This window comes from Lipotes vexillifer, unplaced genomic scaffold (genome assembly GCF_000442215.2).
Source record: "Lipotes vexillifer unplaced genomic scaffold, Lipotes_vexillifer_v1.1 scaffold1275, whole genome shotgun sequence".
NCBI lineage: Eukaryota > Metazoa > Chordata > Mammalia > Artiodactyla > Lipotidae > Lipotes > Lipotes vexillifer.
This window is the reverse complement of record NW_006770093.1, coordinates 708,973-723,092: the sequence shown is the minus strand read 5'-3', so window position 1 is coordinate 723,092 and position 14,120 is coordinate 708,973. Positions and strand designations below refer to the sequence as shown.

Sequence of the window (14,120 nt, the reverse complement as noted above, 5' to 3'; positions counted from 1 at the left end):
GCATTTTTAAAAATTATATATATTATATATAATTATATAATTATATATGTATCATTTCAACCTCTGCATTTGCAAAGGGTTGGGATACTGGTTAATAACCGTTCTCTTGGCCTTACTTGAAAATAATTAGGTCCTCTTCCAATCCCACTGTAATTAAAAAGCAGGACCAGACCAAGAGGCAGTGGAGCTCCTGTGTTCTTACTGCTTGTTGGCTTGTTGGCTTGTTGGCTTTGGAAGAACTTCTCTGTGGAGCCTCCTACTGGCCACCAGCAGTCACCTGCAGTCTGGGGAAGGGGTGCTCTCAAGGTGTGTGGATGTGTTTTTTGCATATTAAGTTTCCATATTAAAGAGAATTTTTAAAAGATGAACTCACAGTTGGGACCTGGCTGTTTTGATAACTTGCTGTTTTTGTCCTTTGAGAAGTTTTGCTAAACGGGGGGCAGGGAGGAGGGGACCTTGTTTTGTTGAACAGGAGGAAAGCATTGGCAAGAACGATGCAAAAGTTTTCAAGGTTATCAGTACCTGTCAGCCCCTCAGCTTGGGCAGACGCTCTGAAGTTTGCAGAACTGTTTGGATGAGGGCTTGTCGGGCTCACCCTGGAGCATTGCCTCCGCCGTAGGAGGGGAGCCTGGGTGGACAGTCTCTGCGTGGCCTCCGCACTCCACCGCTCCCCTACAGACAACAGGGCAGGCACCGGAGCAGCAAACCGGTCTGTGGGGTCCGTGGGACCTACACCAAGGCCCACTTTCATCCCAGCACCTTTCTTCCCTCTCTCTCTGGGGTGCGGCCAGGAGGAGGTCTGACCAGAGAAGTGGAATATCTGGACATTTTGAAACCACAGAGCGATTTTAAATAACAAGTTTTGAGACGCACTTAAAACAATAAAGCGTGAATTGTTTTTTGTTTAGAGCCACGTATGGGGTGAAGGATCCATTTTGAAACATACATAGTCTTTTGCTTTTCACAGAATCATTAATTTCTGCTAAATCGAGAAACAAGCAAGGCTGGGTGGGAGGAGGAAGTGGATTAACCTGAAAGAGAGAGATTTTTTTTTAATTAAGAAAAATTGTGTGTATTCACACACCCGCGCACACATCCCTCTGAGTCACCCCAGTTGCCTCGGCCCCATCCCTTCCCTCTCACGCCAGCAGCTCTAAGTCTCTGTACCCCAGAGCTGTCCTCCCCCCCACCCCCCCACCCCCGCCAGGCCAGGAGCATCACAGTTCTCTCAGATATAACCCTGAGTCCAGAGCACAGCCTGAGACTGGGGAACACCCAGGCCTTGCCCCGCCGGCCTGCTGGCACTGCAGGACATTTGTTCGCCCACACAATCTTCCCTGTACCCGCTTCCCCCAACAGAAGAGAAGACCTGTGAGGAAGGAGGGGGGCAGCTTTCACCCCCTCTAAGGGCTTCTCATTCCCACCCCAAGGGAGCCCTTCTTATCCACACCCAGGCCCACACGGCCCCAAGGCTGCTGATTCCTGCAGACAAGGCAGGGTTCAGCTCATCCTGTCCCTTTCTAACACCCTTCCACGTTGAGTTGAAATCTAGGCCCTCATGGCCCGTCCTCTGGACTCTTCTCTCAAGTTCAAAATCCTCAGGAAGCAAGGAAGGAGGCTGGCGGCTGTGTGTTTAGAAGGAGAAAGGTGTTCCCGTGGAATGTGTTAGGTGACCATTTTCATTAACTTAACAATGTGAGGCGTGGATCCTGGCTGGTGAGGAAGGAATGGGTTCAGGGGCTGTTCAGGATTTTGCCCTGGAAGAGGTCCACACCAGTGGTGAGAAGGTTAGACCATCTTGCCTCCCGCCCTGAGAATAGGCATCTACCTCAAGAACCAGGCATATAAAACAAAGTTCCCTCCCACAAAAGAAAAGGTGATCCCCTGAGCAGACTAGGGGTGAGACGAGGGGACGCAGGGTGCACAGAGGTGGCGTGCCTCTCACTTCTGGTGTCACTGACCCCAGGGGGACCCAGAGACCCTCATCCTCAGGCCCTGAGGCCTCCATCGCCCACTCCTCAAATCTTTCCAGGCCTGCTGAGTTAGGGCCCAGCTGCCTCTCTCTCCTCTCTCCACTGGAAACAGAAGCTCCAGCGAATGTTTCTAACTCCTGAGTCCACTCAGCCATGTCCCCCTTGCAAAATCCTCCCCTTCCTGCACCCCCCTGCACCCAGCCAGCCAATCCGCGGCCTGCGAGCCTCTCCAGACCCATCTCTCCGGGCCCTGGCGGGATAAAACCGGTCGGCGATGCCGGGTGGATGGGAACAAACTTCGGAAGGAGGAGAGACGCGGGGCCCAGGGCACCCTCGTGGGCGGACCCGGGCAGTGAAGGCCTGTGGCCTGCCGGCCGGCCAGGTATGCCTCCCAGGGGTTGACTGGGAGAAAGGGGTGTTTCGAGAAGGGAGAAGGTCCCAGGAAGCCCGGTAGCCTTTTTTCTCTCAAGTTAAACTGGCTAAGGCTGGGCTGGCAGAGGTAGAGGGCACCGGGCTGGAGTTTGGGGCTGCTCGGAGGATGCCAACGCCGGATCCTCCGGCCGGGCGCATGTGTTAGGCTGGGTTGAGGTTGGCCACACTTCACCTAAAAATCCTGAGACTCCTGCCAAGCGATGAGAGCCTCAGGGGTAGGGCCTGGGGAGGAGGTCTAAGGCAGCGGGCAGGGAGTCTCATGCCCCTGCCCCTGGGTCTGTGCAGGGCAGCGGCGTGGCGGTGGGCGCAGCGGGGACCTGCGTGAGGAAGCCCTGAGCCCTCGGCGGGCTGCGAGTGACTCCGCGGCGATGCCTCACAACTCCATCAGATCGGGTAAGGACGCGGAGTGGCCGGGACCCCCGAGCCTTCGCGTCGCCGTGCGTCCGTGCGTACGCTCGGGTCGGTGGGGCTGGGGAGCGTAGGGTCGCGGCTCGCTGGACCCCCGTGCGTGGGGGGGGCGCAGCTGGGGTCGCCTCCGGCCTGGCTCTCCGCGGCTGCCGTCTCGCCGCTCTCGGGCCCTGAGATTCGTCCCGGCCCTGCGGAGCTGCCCTCCGCAGGCCTGCGTTTCTGCGGACCACCCGGAGCGGCGAGGACCTCTCCGTGGGGTCAGAGGGGTGTCCTTCGCGCCCCAGCCGGGTCTTGCCTGGCCCCTGAGAGTGGGCATCCTGCACGCTCTCAGGCCCTGCGCCGCGGCCGTGCAGGACTTGCAGCTCCCCTGCCCCCGACCTCTAAGCCCTCGTCCCCGGGTGCGCCCAGCTCTTGCCCGTGGCTCCCGGGCGGGACCGTGAGCCCAGCGCACCTCTCCAGACAAACGGAAAGGAGCCCGCGGTCCGGGGCCTGGGAGCCGAGAGCGTACTGGGGGACTCTCGGACTCCTCCTTAACCAGCACCGGGCAGACGGGGACCCGTGCTCGGGGCGTCCGGCCTGCGAGGACTAAGCCCCCCACGGGCCGAACTCCCCTCCCCACCGGCGCCCGGGCCCAGGCCCTTCAAAAGCGCTCAGGGTGTCCCTGGCCGCGACTCCCGCTCTCTCCCACCTCCTGGCCCAGGCCGGGGTGGTCTGTGCCAGGAAACAGCCGCAGGGTCGGGGCCGGGCGGCGCGGTGGGCACGGCCGGCCGGGCGCTCAGCAAGTGTGGACAGCGGGCAGAGGCGCGGCCTGGCCCGCGGTGATGGATGGAGCTGGGCCGACCGCGGGGAAGGCGATTTATGGGGCCAGGGCGCAGCGCTATCGATTTGGGCCGGTGGAGTGAGAGGAAATCAATATTTCAGATGAATTCCCGGCGAATATGAAGTCCCGCTCGGCAAACGGGACATTTGTTATAATAAGCAGGGTCGGATCGGGCGCGGCGCGCGGCTGAGATCTCAATTTAGCCCAGAGCGCCGCGGGTCCGAGCTGCGCCCGCGCTGCTTCGGGTCTGGGGGCCGAGGCTCCACGGGCAGAGGCGCAGGCGCCCCCCCGGGGCGCCGGTAGATTTCTCCTTCGGGTTCGCTCTACCACCGGAGACGGAGTCAGCAGCACGCTCCCTCCCCACCCCGGTGCCCCTAGGAGACTGGGGCCAGCGCCGTCCTGGCCGCCCTCTGCGGGCGCCGGGCCTCCAGGGGCGCGGGATGGAGACCTCACAGCCCTTCCCCGGGAGCGGCGGGGTCGACGAGCCAGGGGACCGAGGGGAGCGCCTGGCACCCCTTACTCCGCCCCCACCCGCGCCCGGGCGCCACTCAAGCTCCTTGATCACATTTTGAGGCCAGGACCAGGTTTTAGTCCCTCAGTCTTTAGCCAAACGGGGGTCTAAAGAGAGACGTCAATCCACTCGCCTCGGCATCATCAGGACGGTCTCCGAGGCCGAGCGCGCGGCGCCAGGTGCCAGATCCCACGCCAGGCTGGGTCCCGCCGCTTCTGCTGGGCTCTGGGTTCCTTTCTCACCCCCAAGCCCCAACCAACCCCCGACCTTCCCCTGACCTTTCTGGCGGTGATAGGAGTGGGTGCTCCCGGACCTCGGATTTACCCTGCTGGACCAGACCCTTTCCTCTATGTCGCTGCTCGAGAAATAAGACGATGTCGCGGTCCCTTGGGTTGGCTTGATTTTGTTTTCGCTACGTATTTTCATTATAGAAGCACTCGTTAGAATAAAAGGAAATAAAGAAGGAAAGAAGAAAGGACACAATTATTTTTACTTTATTTTTAATCAGCAACAGACACAGATGAGGAGACACAGTTTTTCCATTAGCTCTGAGGCAATTCGCCCTTGGGTTTGGGGAGGGAGCCGTCCACCCCTGGCAGGGCCTGGGACAGAGGTAATTTTCTGTCTAGAGGAGCCAGAGGGGCTTCTTCTATCCTCTCCCCAAAACAAATTAAAAAAAAAAAAAAATCTGAGGCAGAGGGAGGATGAGACTTTCTCCTTTAATTTAATGCTAATGAAACAGTAGAAAATTGCCTAAAACATAGCTCAAGATGTTCAAGACTGTCCCCTGTTTCTTTTCTAAATCCTCTCTAGGCAAACCTGAGGGAGAGACCCTCCGTCTTTCTAATCAGTTGACACCATTGCCTATATTTAGAGCTAAATTCATAAGCTGAGCCCTCCTGTTTTTATAAGCCCATTTCTCTTGTAGGTCTTAGAGACTTCCCTCTTTTCCCCAGGCACTTCCATTTCTGAGTTCGGCTTTGCCTAGGCCTTGCCTGGAGAGCGCCCCTTGAAGCTTCCCCTGGAGTAGCATCCGGGGCGAAGGCGGTCGCGGGCTTTTTTTCGCGGGAGCGAGGCCATGCGCACCGTTTCCAAAAATCCGAGACGCCCGAGAAAAGTTTTGCGCGCCCTCTGCCTCCCAGGCCGCTGTGGCTCACCCTCTGCGGCTCGCTCTCTGCTGATCTTGTTTCGCAGAAAGCTCTTTAAAGCAAAATATATATATTATATATATTATATATATATAATATATATAATATATATAATATATATATATTTTTTTTCCTGAAGGGATGTGGAGAGTAAAGAGTGAATGATTCTGACCTGCCGGTGGTCAATAGAATGGTCTGTAAAATCTACTGGGAATTTTGTAGCATCAGGGAACAAAGATCCTCTAAAGCAAGAACGTTTTTTTAAAGAGTCAAAGATGCACGAGAAAAGCCACCTAAATATTAAAATGTCAACAATACTGTATCCATGAAGAAGAGAGTTTAGTAAAAAGCAAGCAGGTTGTCATTAAAAGTTATGTGCAATAACTTCCAAGAAGCCCTCTCCCTCAGCTCCTGAAAATAGGTTATTCAAGAAGTCAAAGGAGCCTTTAGATCAAGGAGGAGCCTATCTCTAACTTCCTTAAATCACAGATGTAAAACCCCTGTTCCCTCCTCTTGGTTTTAAAAAGGGGCAAAGGGAGCCAAAGATCTATTTTCTGCCCAGGTTTCTTGCCTGGGTTGAAAATAAGGTCTCAGGATGAAAAACAGTCTTGAGGCGCTTGAGGACCATAAAGAGGTATTGGGGTTCCTCCATTCATCTTTGTTTCAAGATGGTCCGTCCTCCCACCCTCCTCAATACAAGTTAATTAGGAGATAATTTAGCTACCTTGTGAATTAGTTTTAAGATAAGTATCTTTTCAAGCTTTGTCACTTTAATTGCCCTACTGATTGATAAGAAGTAATTATTTCTAATTGACACTTTTTGATGTTTATTGGAAGCATTTATTTGGGACATTTTGGGGGTGGAAGGAAAGTTAATTAATTTAATCAGTCTATACCCGAAAGGACTCTACCTAATTTTGCTGAAGAGGACAAAGGAAGTGAAGAGAAACAACACAAAAATCAATCTCGGAATTTTAATTATTAAGAGATATTTTGGTTCAAAGGAAAGCATCTACTATTATAATAACATGTCAAAACTTTCTATTTATGACCTCAAATCTTGAGTTTTAATGTGGCACATGTTTTATGGGTATGCATTTTCCCAGGGATATACTCATGATCCCTTTATATGCTAACTTCATTTTGGAGGTTACTCAGCTTTGTAATTAATTTTTGTGAATTGTAAGATCAGTAGAACTCAGTACACTCAGAATAAATGCCATCACTTTTTGTAAGAGCTAACTGTAAGAAAGATTTACTAACAATCATCCTTGTTCTGTAATTATTGATAGAGTTGGGTATAAAGGTGAAACTTTACTTACAGTGACATGCCTTTTCATACCTAAACCTCAAACCTCGGAGTAAACAGTTTAATCATTCACATCCTCCAGAATGTGTTACCGTGAAAGAGAAAGAAGGGGAAGACTGAAGAGAAAAAGAAAGACACTGAAAGGAGGCAGTGGGAGAGGGGAGGAGAGAGGGGGAGACGGTGGCTGGAGAGAGAAAAGTGAAAGAACTTATTTCAGAAATGACGGTAGCCAGGTGCATGGCAACCTTACCATTCATTATAAGGAAATCAAAATTCTACCTCAAAACATGTCCTTTTGAATGCGATCTCAACCACAGTCCCTAAGCCACCCCTAACCATCACTGGAACCCCCCAATTTTCTATGCATAAAAAAGGCAGAATCTTTGGGGACCAGCTGGTCTGGTCTGGATTTTGGGTGTCTAGATGTCAAAGTTTGGATCTGGTGTCCGTGAAAAGGAAGCAAGAAAATACACATTGTCCGCTGGCGGCTTAAAAAGAGATTCAAGTGTTGTTTATTTTTATTGTTCAAGCCCCTGTGATCTTCATTCCTAGTTGTGCACCCACAAGTCTTTTCGTGGATTGACTTGTGACTCACTGACATAGGAAAACATTTCCACATTAACCCAAAGTGGAGACACACGCTGCCGCACACCCATGCACGCCTGACATCAGAGGGGCACCATCAGACAAGACGCTCTCCTGTGCCCGTTTCTTCAGCCAGTGCCTGTTTCCATCATTTATGTATTAAATCTTGTCTGCTTTTAATGATGTTTCTCCCAGATTACGTGGAGCTGCAAGAATGAGGAAACATTTTAAATGAAAAAGAAATTTAAGACGTACAAACAGCAGATAATATCGCATACCAACCCCACAATTAGTGAAACTGAAAAAAATATATAAATAATGCGAAAAAAAAACCAGCAAGGGAGAGTTTAGTAATGGAAAATTCCCCCACAATTAAATGAAACAGTAATTTAGTGGAGATATGCCTGGATGAATTAGCATTTATTAATTGGTTCTCATAAAAACAATTTGTGTGTGTGTTGGGGGGGGAGTGTTTAAAGTATGGATTTTTTCATGGGAAAAGTACCTCAAATATTCATATCGAATTATGTAGTGATCACAGTCTATTTTGTGAAAAATCCCAATTCTCTCACTGGCGAATTTCACCTGCACACGGGGAGTGCGGGGGTAAGGGAGAGGAACCCCCTTTAGATCAAAAGAAGGAAGCTGGTTCCCTCTTCCCTTGGGACATTGCCAGGCGTGAAACCAGTTGGCAGAGTCGGCTATGCTTAGGAACATCCAAACCGGGTCCTGAGTAGGCTCCCAGGTGACCCGTCTCCTCTGGGACACAACTGACTGAGGCAGAGGAGGCTGCTTTGTGGCTCTGCCCCTCCCCACGCCAGCTTGCTCCAGCATCCTTGCCAGCTCAGGCAGGAACTGCAGTTTGTAATCTCAGCGAGGAGCTTGCTAGGGTTGACTGGTGCGGGGATGTGTTTACTTTCTCTCGCCACAGTTGGTCTGTCTTCAGTTCTAAGCATTTTAAAGCTGCTCTATTTATCAATCCAAGAGGTGCCGACTTCTCAGTTGCGTTGAGAAAGCTTTGAGCTCCGACGTTCTGAGTACACAAAAAGCCAAAAGATAAAAGACACAATTTCGTTTAAGAAAAAAAAAAAAAAAAAAAAAGATGATCTTAAAAGGAGAGGGCAGGGGAATGTGCCCCCATTTCAGATTGCAGTTTGCTTTTGTTTTAGTTGAGACTTGGGGAAAGACTGAGTTACCAGCCCCCAGGAGCCCGCACTCCCTTCAGAGATAGAACTTGGGGGTATAATGCACTCTCTGAAAAGAAGAGAATGCAACCCCATAGTCAGAGCTTTTGGGGGGAGTGATTCTTTCTGGAGCACCTTAGCCCAGATTCTTTTGGAGGCGGGGCTAAAAGACAGTCTGCTTAGGAAGTGTGTACAATGCCTGCTTCCAACAGAGGTGCTAGGTGTTTCTCTTTGGGGGAAGGAAGACAGAGAAGTACAGTCCAAGGGTCTCCTGGTTCCTGAAAACTTCACCCTTCCAGGCCAATCCCAGTTTCTCCAGTCCACAGTCAGTGACCCTGGGATAGAGTTTCTGGGTCAGGGTAGAGTGGGCAGGGGTATCCACCCTTCCTTATGTATCTGCGGTCGTGGCACTTTTAAGTAGATCTTTGACCACTTGTAATTATGTCCTGAGGTCCAGAGTTAGGGCTGACAAGCCTGTTCGGGTTTCTGAAAACCCCTCCTGACCTCTCCCTTGGCCAGGTGGCCCAGATGAGCAAATGTCTCTTACCTGGACTATGGATCAGAAAAATCTTCGTGGGAACATTTCTATTTTAAACCCACAATTCATGTCACTGAGTCTGGGCTTTACCTTGACTGGGGCTCCTTCCCCAGGAAGAACAAAGGGCCTGGGTAGAACCCAGTGTCTCCTTGCTGAGGCATGTCCAAGATGAAGGGGAGGGAAGTTCAGGAGTCCCCCAGGGATATATGGGTCCTGTTTCTGTGTTAATTCCTGAGGATCCTGCCATAGTCCTGAATGCCATATAAAATGCCAAGGATTGCCAAGGCTCAGCACAGGCAGCCCACAGCCGCTCCAGCTCTGCCCATGCCACGTTCATATCCAAAGACAGAGACCCAATACACAAAGTGCTGGGCACACCCTGGCACTTAGTGAGCCCTCGGTCAATGGAAGCTCTGATTATTATCTCCAAGGGCTATTACAGGTGTGGGATTCTGCTGGGAGAGGGCACATCCATTGTCTCATTTAATTCTCAGGAGTCTACCAGGCAGGTTTGTTATGGACATTTTTACAGCAGAGAAGAGGCCTGATGCTCAGTGAGGCCGATCTGACTCCAGCTGCCTTTCCACTGCCCCCCTTCCCAAAGTCCAGCTCGTCAAAACTCCCTGTAGCACTAGATGTGTTCATGCTTGCAGCTCCATTGGGAACTCGGGCCAGCATCCTTGGTGAGGAGGTTCAAGGACTCCTACCGATAGCAACAGGCAGGACCTTCAGTCTGTCAGCTTGGTTTCTTCATCAGTGTCCCTAAGGCTCCAGCTCAATTAAAACAGGCTGTCTCAGTCTTTCCATCTGCAAAATGGGAGCAGTGGTCCCTATCTTGTGTCCCTCCTGGAGGTCCTGTGAGGTGGAAGGAGATGGTCAGCCACTAGAAAAGGCAGAGAGAGGGAGCTTTCTTTCAACACATACCCCCAGGCTGCTGTGTTTCCACCTGCACCAAAAAAAAAAAAAGCAGTTACCCACAGGCACCTCAATAAATTGTAGGCCAGCAGGTATACTATACTCCCTTGGTATCTCCAAACCACACTGGGCCTCCCTGACTGGGTGCATTTCAGAGACTTTGGAGTTAGTGGGTGTGATGGAAACAGCTCCAGAGTTACTGGGAAGACCCGCCCGTGAAGTCAGGGGCTGTCGCCAGGTGCCCCATCCACAGGCAGCAAGTGGGGAGCACTTGAGGTGCTGGATCTCATTTCCCCAAGTTTAGGTTCATTCCCTCTGCTGCTTCCTGAGGGTCCCTCTCACTCAGGGGTTCAAAATCAAGTCGTCTGCTCCTTTGGCGCCTCGGCTGAGGTTCCACTTGTACCAGTACCTGGAAAGGGGGTAAATTTTCATGTTGCCCCTTTAGGTTGTGCACAGTAGCTCCCCAGCTCCTGGCTGGTTGCATTTCTTGGATGCAAACCCATCTTTGATTTAAGCAGAGAAAGAGATGGAGAGAGAAAGACCACTTTTTCCCTCCCTTCTTTTTAAACTGTTCTTTCTTCTCCTGTCCTCAGCCCCAGTGCTCATCTGTGTTCTCTTCTGTACTTGTTTCCCTAAGTGGCCTTGGAGTGACCTGAGTCATTAGTGCTAATTAGTCCACTGCCACGTATTGTTGCTGTCAGACCGGCACAGCAGAGGAGTCGGGAGCTGGTTGGGTGACGCACTTAAGAGGAACAGCTTAATCTGCCGTCATCGTGTGAACTGCGTGTTTGCCCACGATTCCTCAGCTTCTCTGGGAGAACTATTATTCCTCTGATCAACTCAGGGGCGGCCTGTGAGGCATCAAGAGGGCGAGAGACTTTTGAAGTCACTGTGAAGCCGGGCCCTGCGGCCGCCTCTCCATCTCTGCAGGCAGCAGGAGGGGCTCCGCCTCAGAGGCTTTGCCTGTGAACCACACCTTACTGCTTTCTCCCTGTGTGACGTTAGGCGAGTCAGTTGTCTCTCTGGGCTTGAGTTTCCTCTGTGTAAAACACGGGGATGTTGCAGGGTTTCTAGGCAACACTGAAAGTGAAACCAGTATCCTCCCCTGGCACATAGCAGCTACTCACTCAAGAATTTTTCCCTGCTCCAGTACAGGGGTCCCCAGGGAGGAGGGTCTCCCAAAATTCTCCAGCACAGATGTCCAAACATTACATGGTCTCAGTATTTCCTCTGAAACTCTCCATTAGGAGCTTGAAAACCAGTGTCAAAATTTTGCTCCAGTTAAGATTTAGGACAGACCTTTTAATATTCCACCTGGATAAAATAATAGGCCTACAACCTAGGGGTGTTGGATTCAGTGAAAGAATTCATGGGAAGTGCTGACTCAGAGCCCTGGGGCTATGATCACCTGCTACGCCAGCCCAGTCTGGAAAAGGATTCCTTATTTCATTTTACTAGAAAACCCAATCACAGGGGAAACAGTAGAGGCTTATGATAGAATGGGCTGCCCGTGGACTTTATGTTGGAAGCCAGAACCTTCTAGGGTTTTCATAGAATTGGTCTTAGGAAAGATGAGTTAGAGTGGGCCTGCATCTATGTTATGTGTGTAGCTGAGACAGGACCGCAGGGAGATGTGCCTTGTGTACTGGTTCTTAACTGACACAGAGCCATATGTCTATTTAAAAAAAATAAAAATCCACAAATCTTCTGTCTTCTTCTCTCTTCTCTCTCCTTCCTTCCAGCCCCACCCCTACCTCCTGTCTTATATTTTCCAACTTTGTGTAATAATAATCCAGCTTTGGCACGATAGCAAACCCTGGTTGACATTTAAAAGCCTGGCATTAGCTGAGCACCAAATCCCTGACTCCAGCTCTGTTTTGCTGTTTCCCTCGAACCTGAGACTGTTCTTGATGACTGTTGAAATGGAGGTGGCAGGAATGGGGTGATCTCCTGACACATCCTCGGGCGCCTGGCTGTGACTTCCAGTTGGAGGAAGAGGCTGGGGGGGAGGAGGCTGGGGCAGGAGAGGAGCTGAAGTGAAGCTGGAATCTGAGGGTGAGCGGTTTTCAACTTCACAAACCCTCACGGATGCCACCTGCTGTGTGCGGGGCATCACACCAGTGATGGTGGCATCCACTGCCAGGTTATTCCAGGTAAATGACAGGGGTGAGAGGCACCTTCTCAGAGCAGGGAGCTGAAGTCTTGTGATTCCCTTTCAAAGGCAGCAGACCCACAGCGCCGAGAGGGGAAATAATCAGACAAAACAATTCAGTGGCTGGACGGGGACTGCAAACTAACAGCCCAGGTGGTGGGAGCACCAAAGGTCATTTATCACCAACAGCCGCCCCGCCACAACCATGTGGACACCAATAACAGATAAAACTCATCTTTCTGGAGTCTGCTTGATCCCTGGAACACTCACTGTTCCAGAAAGGCAGCAGGTGAGGCCGTGTTGGATCAGCCAACTCCACGATGGCTGGCAAAATGCAAAATGTTGCAGAACTGTAGGTGTAAGTGCCGTGGAGATGTGCCCACTTGGGCCAAGTCAGGACCCATCCAATGCTTAATCCCCGTGTCTCCAGAGATTTGCAGACTTTATATAAGACGTCTGCCTTTAGACAGTGTGGCAAGGCCTGTGTCCTTCCAGTCCCCGTGTTCTCTGGTGATATGACAATGCTCCAAAGATCCAGAGCCTTACAAGCCCCTTGTCTCCTGCTGGCCTCAGAGCTGGTTGGACAGGTACCCCCGACTGAGACAGACCTGCCTTGGGGCCTCGGGATTCACCCTCCTGTGAGTGTCCCCCTCTTCACAGTCTTGCTTGCAGCCACACAGTCGCTGCCCTGATTGCTTTGTCACAGTTGCTTTCCTTGGAGCCTGGCTGGGTCGGGTTGGCTGGAAGGCATCCACCTCTCCGGGAGAGCCCAGGCAGGAGCGCGTCATGCCCCCGCCCACACGGCTGTCTGTCCCCACCTCCCTGGAAGTCACTCGCTGTCCCGCCGTGTACACGCGATTGCACACAGCATTTGCAGACAGTTTTGTGTGTGTTCATCAGTCTGCCCCGTGTAGATGTTGCCCATCTTGAGGCCCGGGAGCCTCTTTCCCCATGGATGGAGGTGGCTGAAGAGGTGGGGCCTTGAGAGTCCAACACATGTGGTTTTGAATTCCCATTCAACCACGTGCTCCCGTGTGACTTCAGGAGCCGTTTCCCTCGCTAGTGAAGTGGACCCGTGGTCCCTGGCTCAGCAGGCTGCTGGGAGGCCCAACGGACCTCATGTCTGTGATGCACACAGCCCAGCTATCCTCAGCCCGCCCTGCTCAATGCCACCTCCCCCTAAAGCCTTCCTGGATTCCTTTCCTCCTGCCCAAGTTCCCTAGCACTTTATTTTTATGGCATGTTTTGCAGCCTACTTTATGTAGGAATGTTCATCTCCGTGCCTCTCACCTTCTAGACTTGAGTCTCACGTGTCACAGGAGCCTTATAGGTTTCATTACACCAAGTAGTCTACCTAGACGTGGCGTTGTTCAAGGCCAGAAAAGGTGAGGCCCTGACACCACATTTTACCAGCAAGGAAACTGAGAGCGGGAGAGCTGTGCCTTGCCCCAGACCCCATGAGTATAACCAGGGCTCTCTGAGACAGGGTGCTGCCTTTCAGTGGGTGGCACGGGGCAGAGGGAAGGCTGACCCAGGGGGATGAGAAGGGGCCCCTACAGCTGCTGATGGAAATGACAAAGCCCAGTAAGCACTGCCCAGACACACAGACACAAGTGCACACACATACACACTCATACACACACTCAAACGTATGCACATACATACACAACACACACTTCCATACACACCAACGTACAGAGATACACTCTCACACGTTCACACATACACACAACCAAGGCTGGGTCAAGGGTGCGGCACAAAGCCACCCAGAGTGCAAAATTTAAGGAGCCCCCCACTCTCGGGCTCATTAAGGGGCAGGATAGGCTCTGAAAGTAAGCGCCTCCTTAAATTCTGTACCCTGGTTGCCTGGCTGTCCTCACCCTGGTCTGCGTTCTGTGATACACACACCCACCTACCCAGTTACACCCACATTCATACACACGTGGGTGACGTGTAGTCACACACACACATGCACATGTGCATACAAGACTCACCCTCTCACACACATAAACACACGCGTGTGCACGGAACACTGTCCTTGGTCTGGGGGCGATAAAAAAGGCGGCCAAAGAAGTCCATACTCTCAGACACCCAGAGAGACACAGCCATGAAATTATAGGAGCAGCTGATGATCCCAGACTGAGT

At 51.7% G+C, this 14,120-nt stretch overlaps 1 protein-coding gene across 1 annotated transcript in view; it reads left to right on the top strand.

Annotated features, from left to right (window-relative positions):
- Positions 1-2,266: 2,266 nt before the first annotated feature.
- The window catches only part of PAX8 (paired box 8), a 58,450-nt gene continuing 46,596 nt past the window's right edge, over positions 2,267-14,120 (top strand). Inside the window, exons 1-2 of the mRNA XM_007446021.1 lie at positions 2,267-2,355; positions 2,691-2,798. Coding sequence (XP_007446083.1) covers positions 2,774-2,798 — 25 coding nt within the window. The 5' untranslated portion in view covers positions 2,267-2,355; positions 2,691-2,773. The remainder of the gene's footprint in view (positions 2,356-2,690; positions 2,799-14,120) is intronic.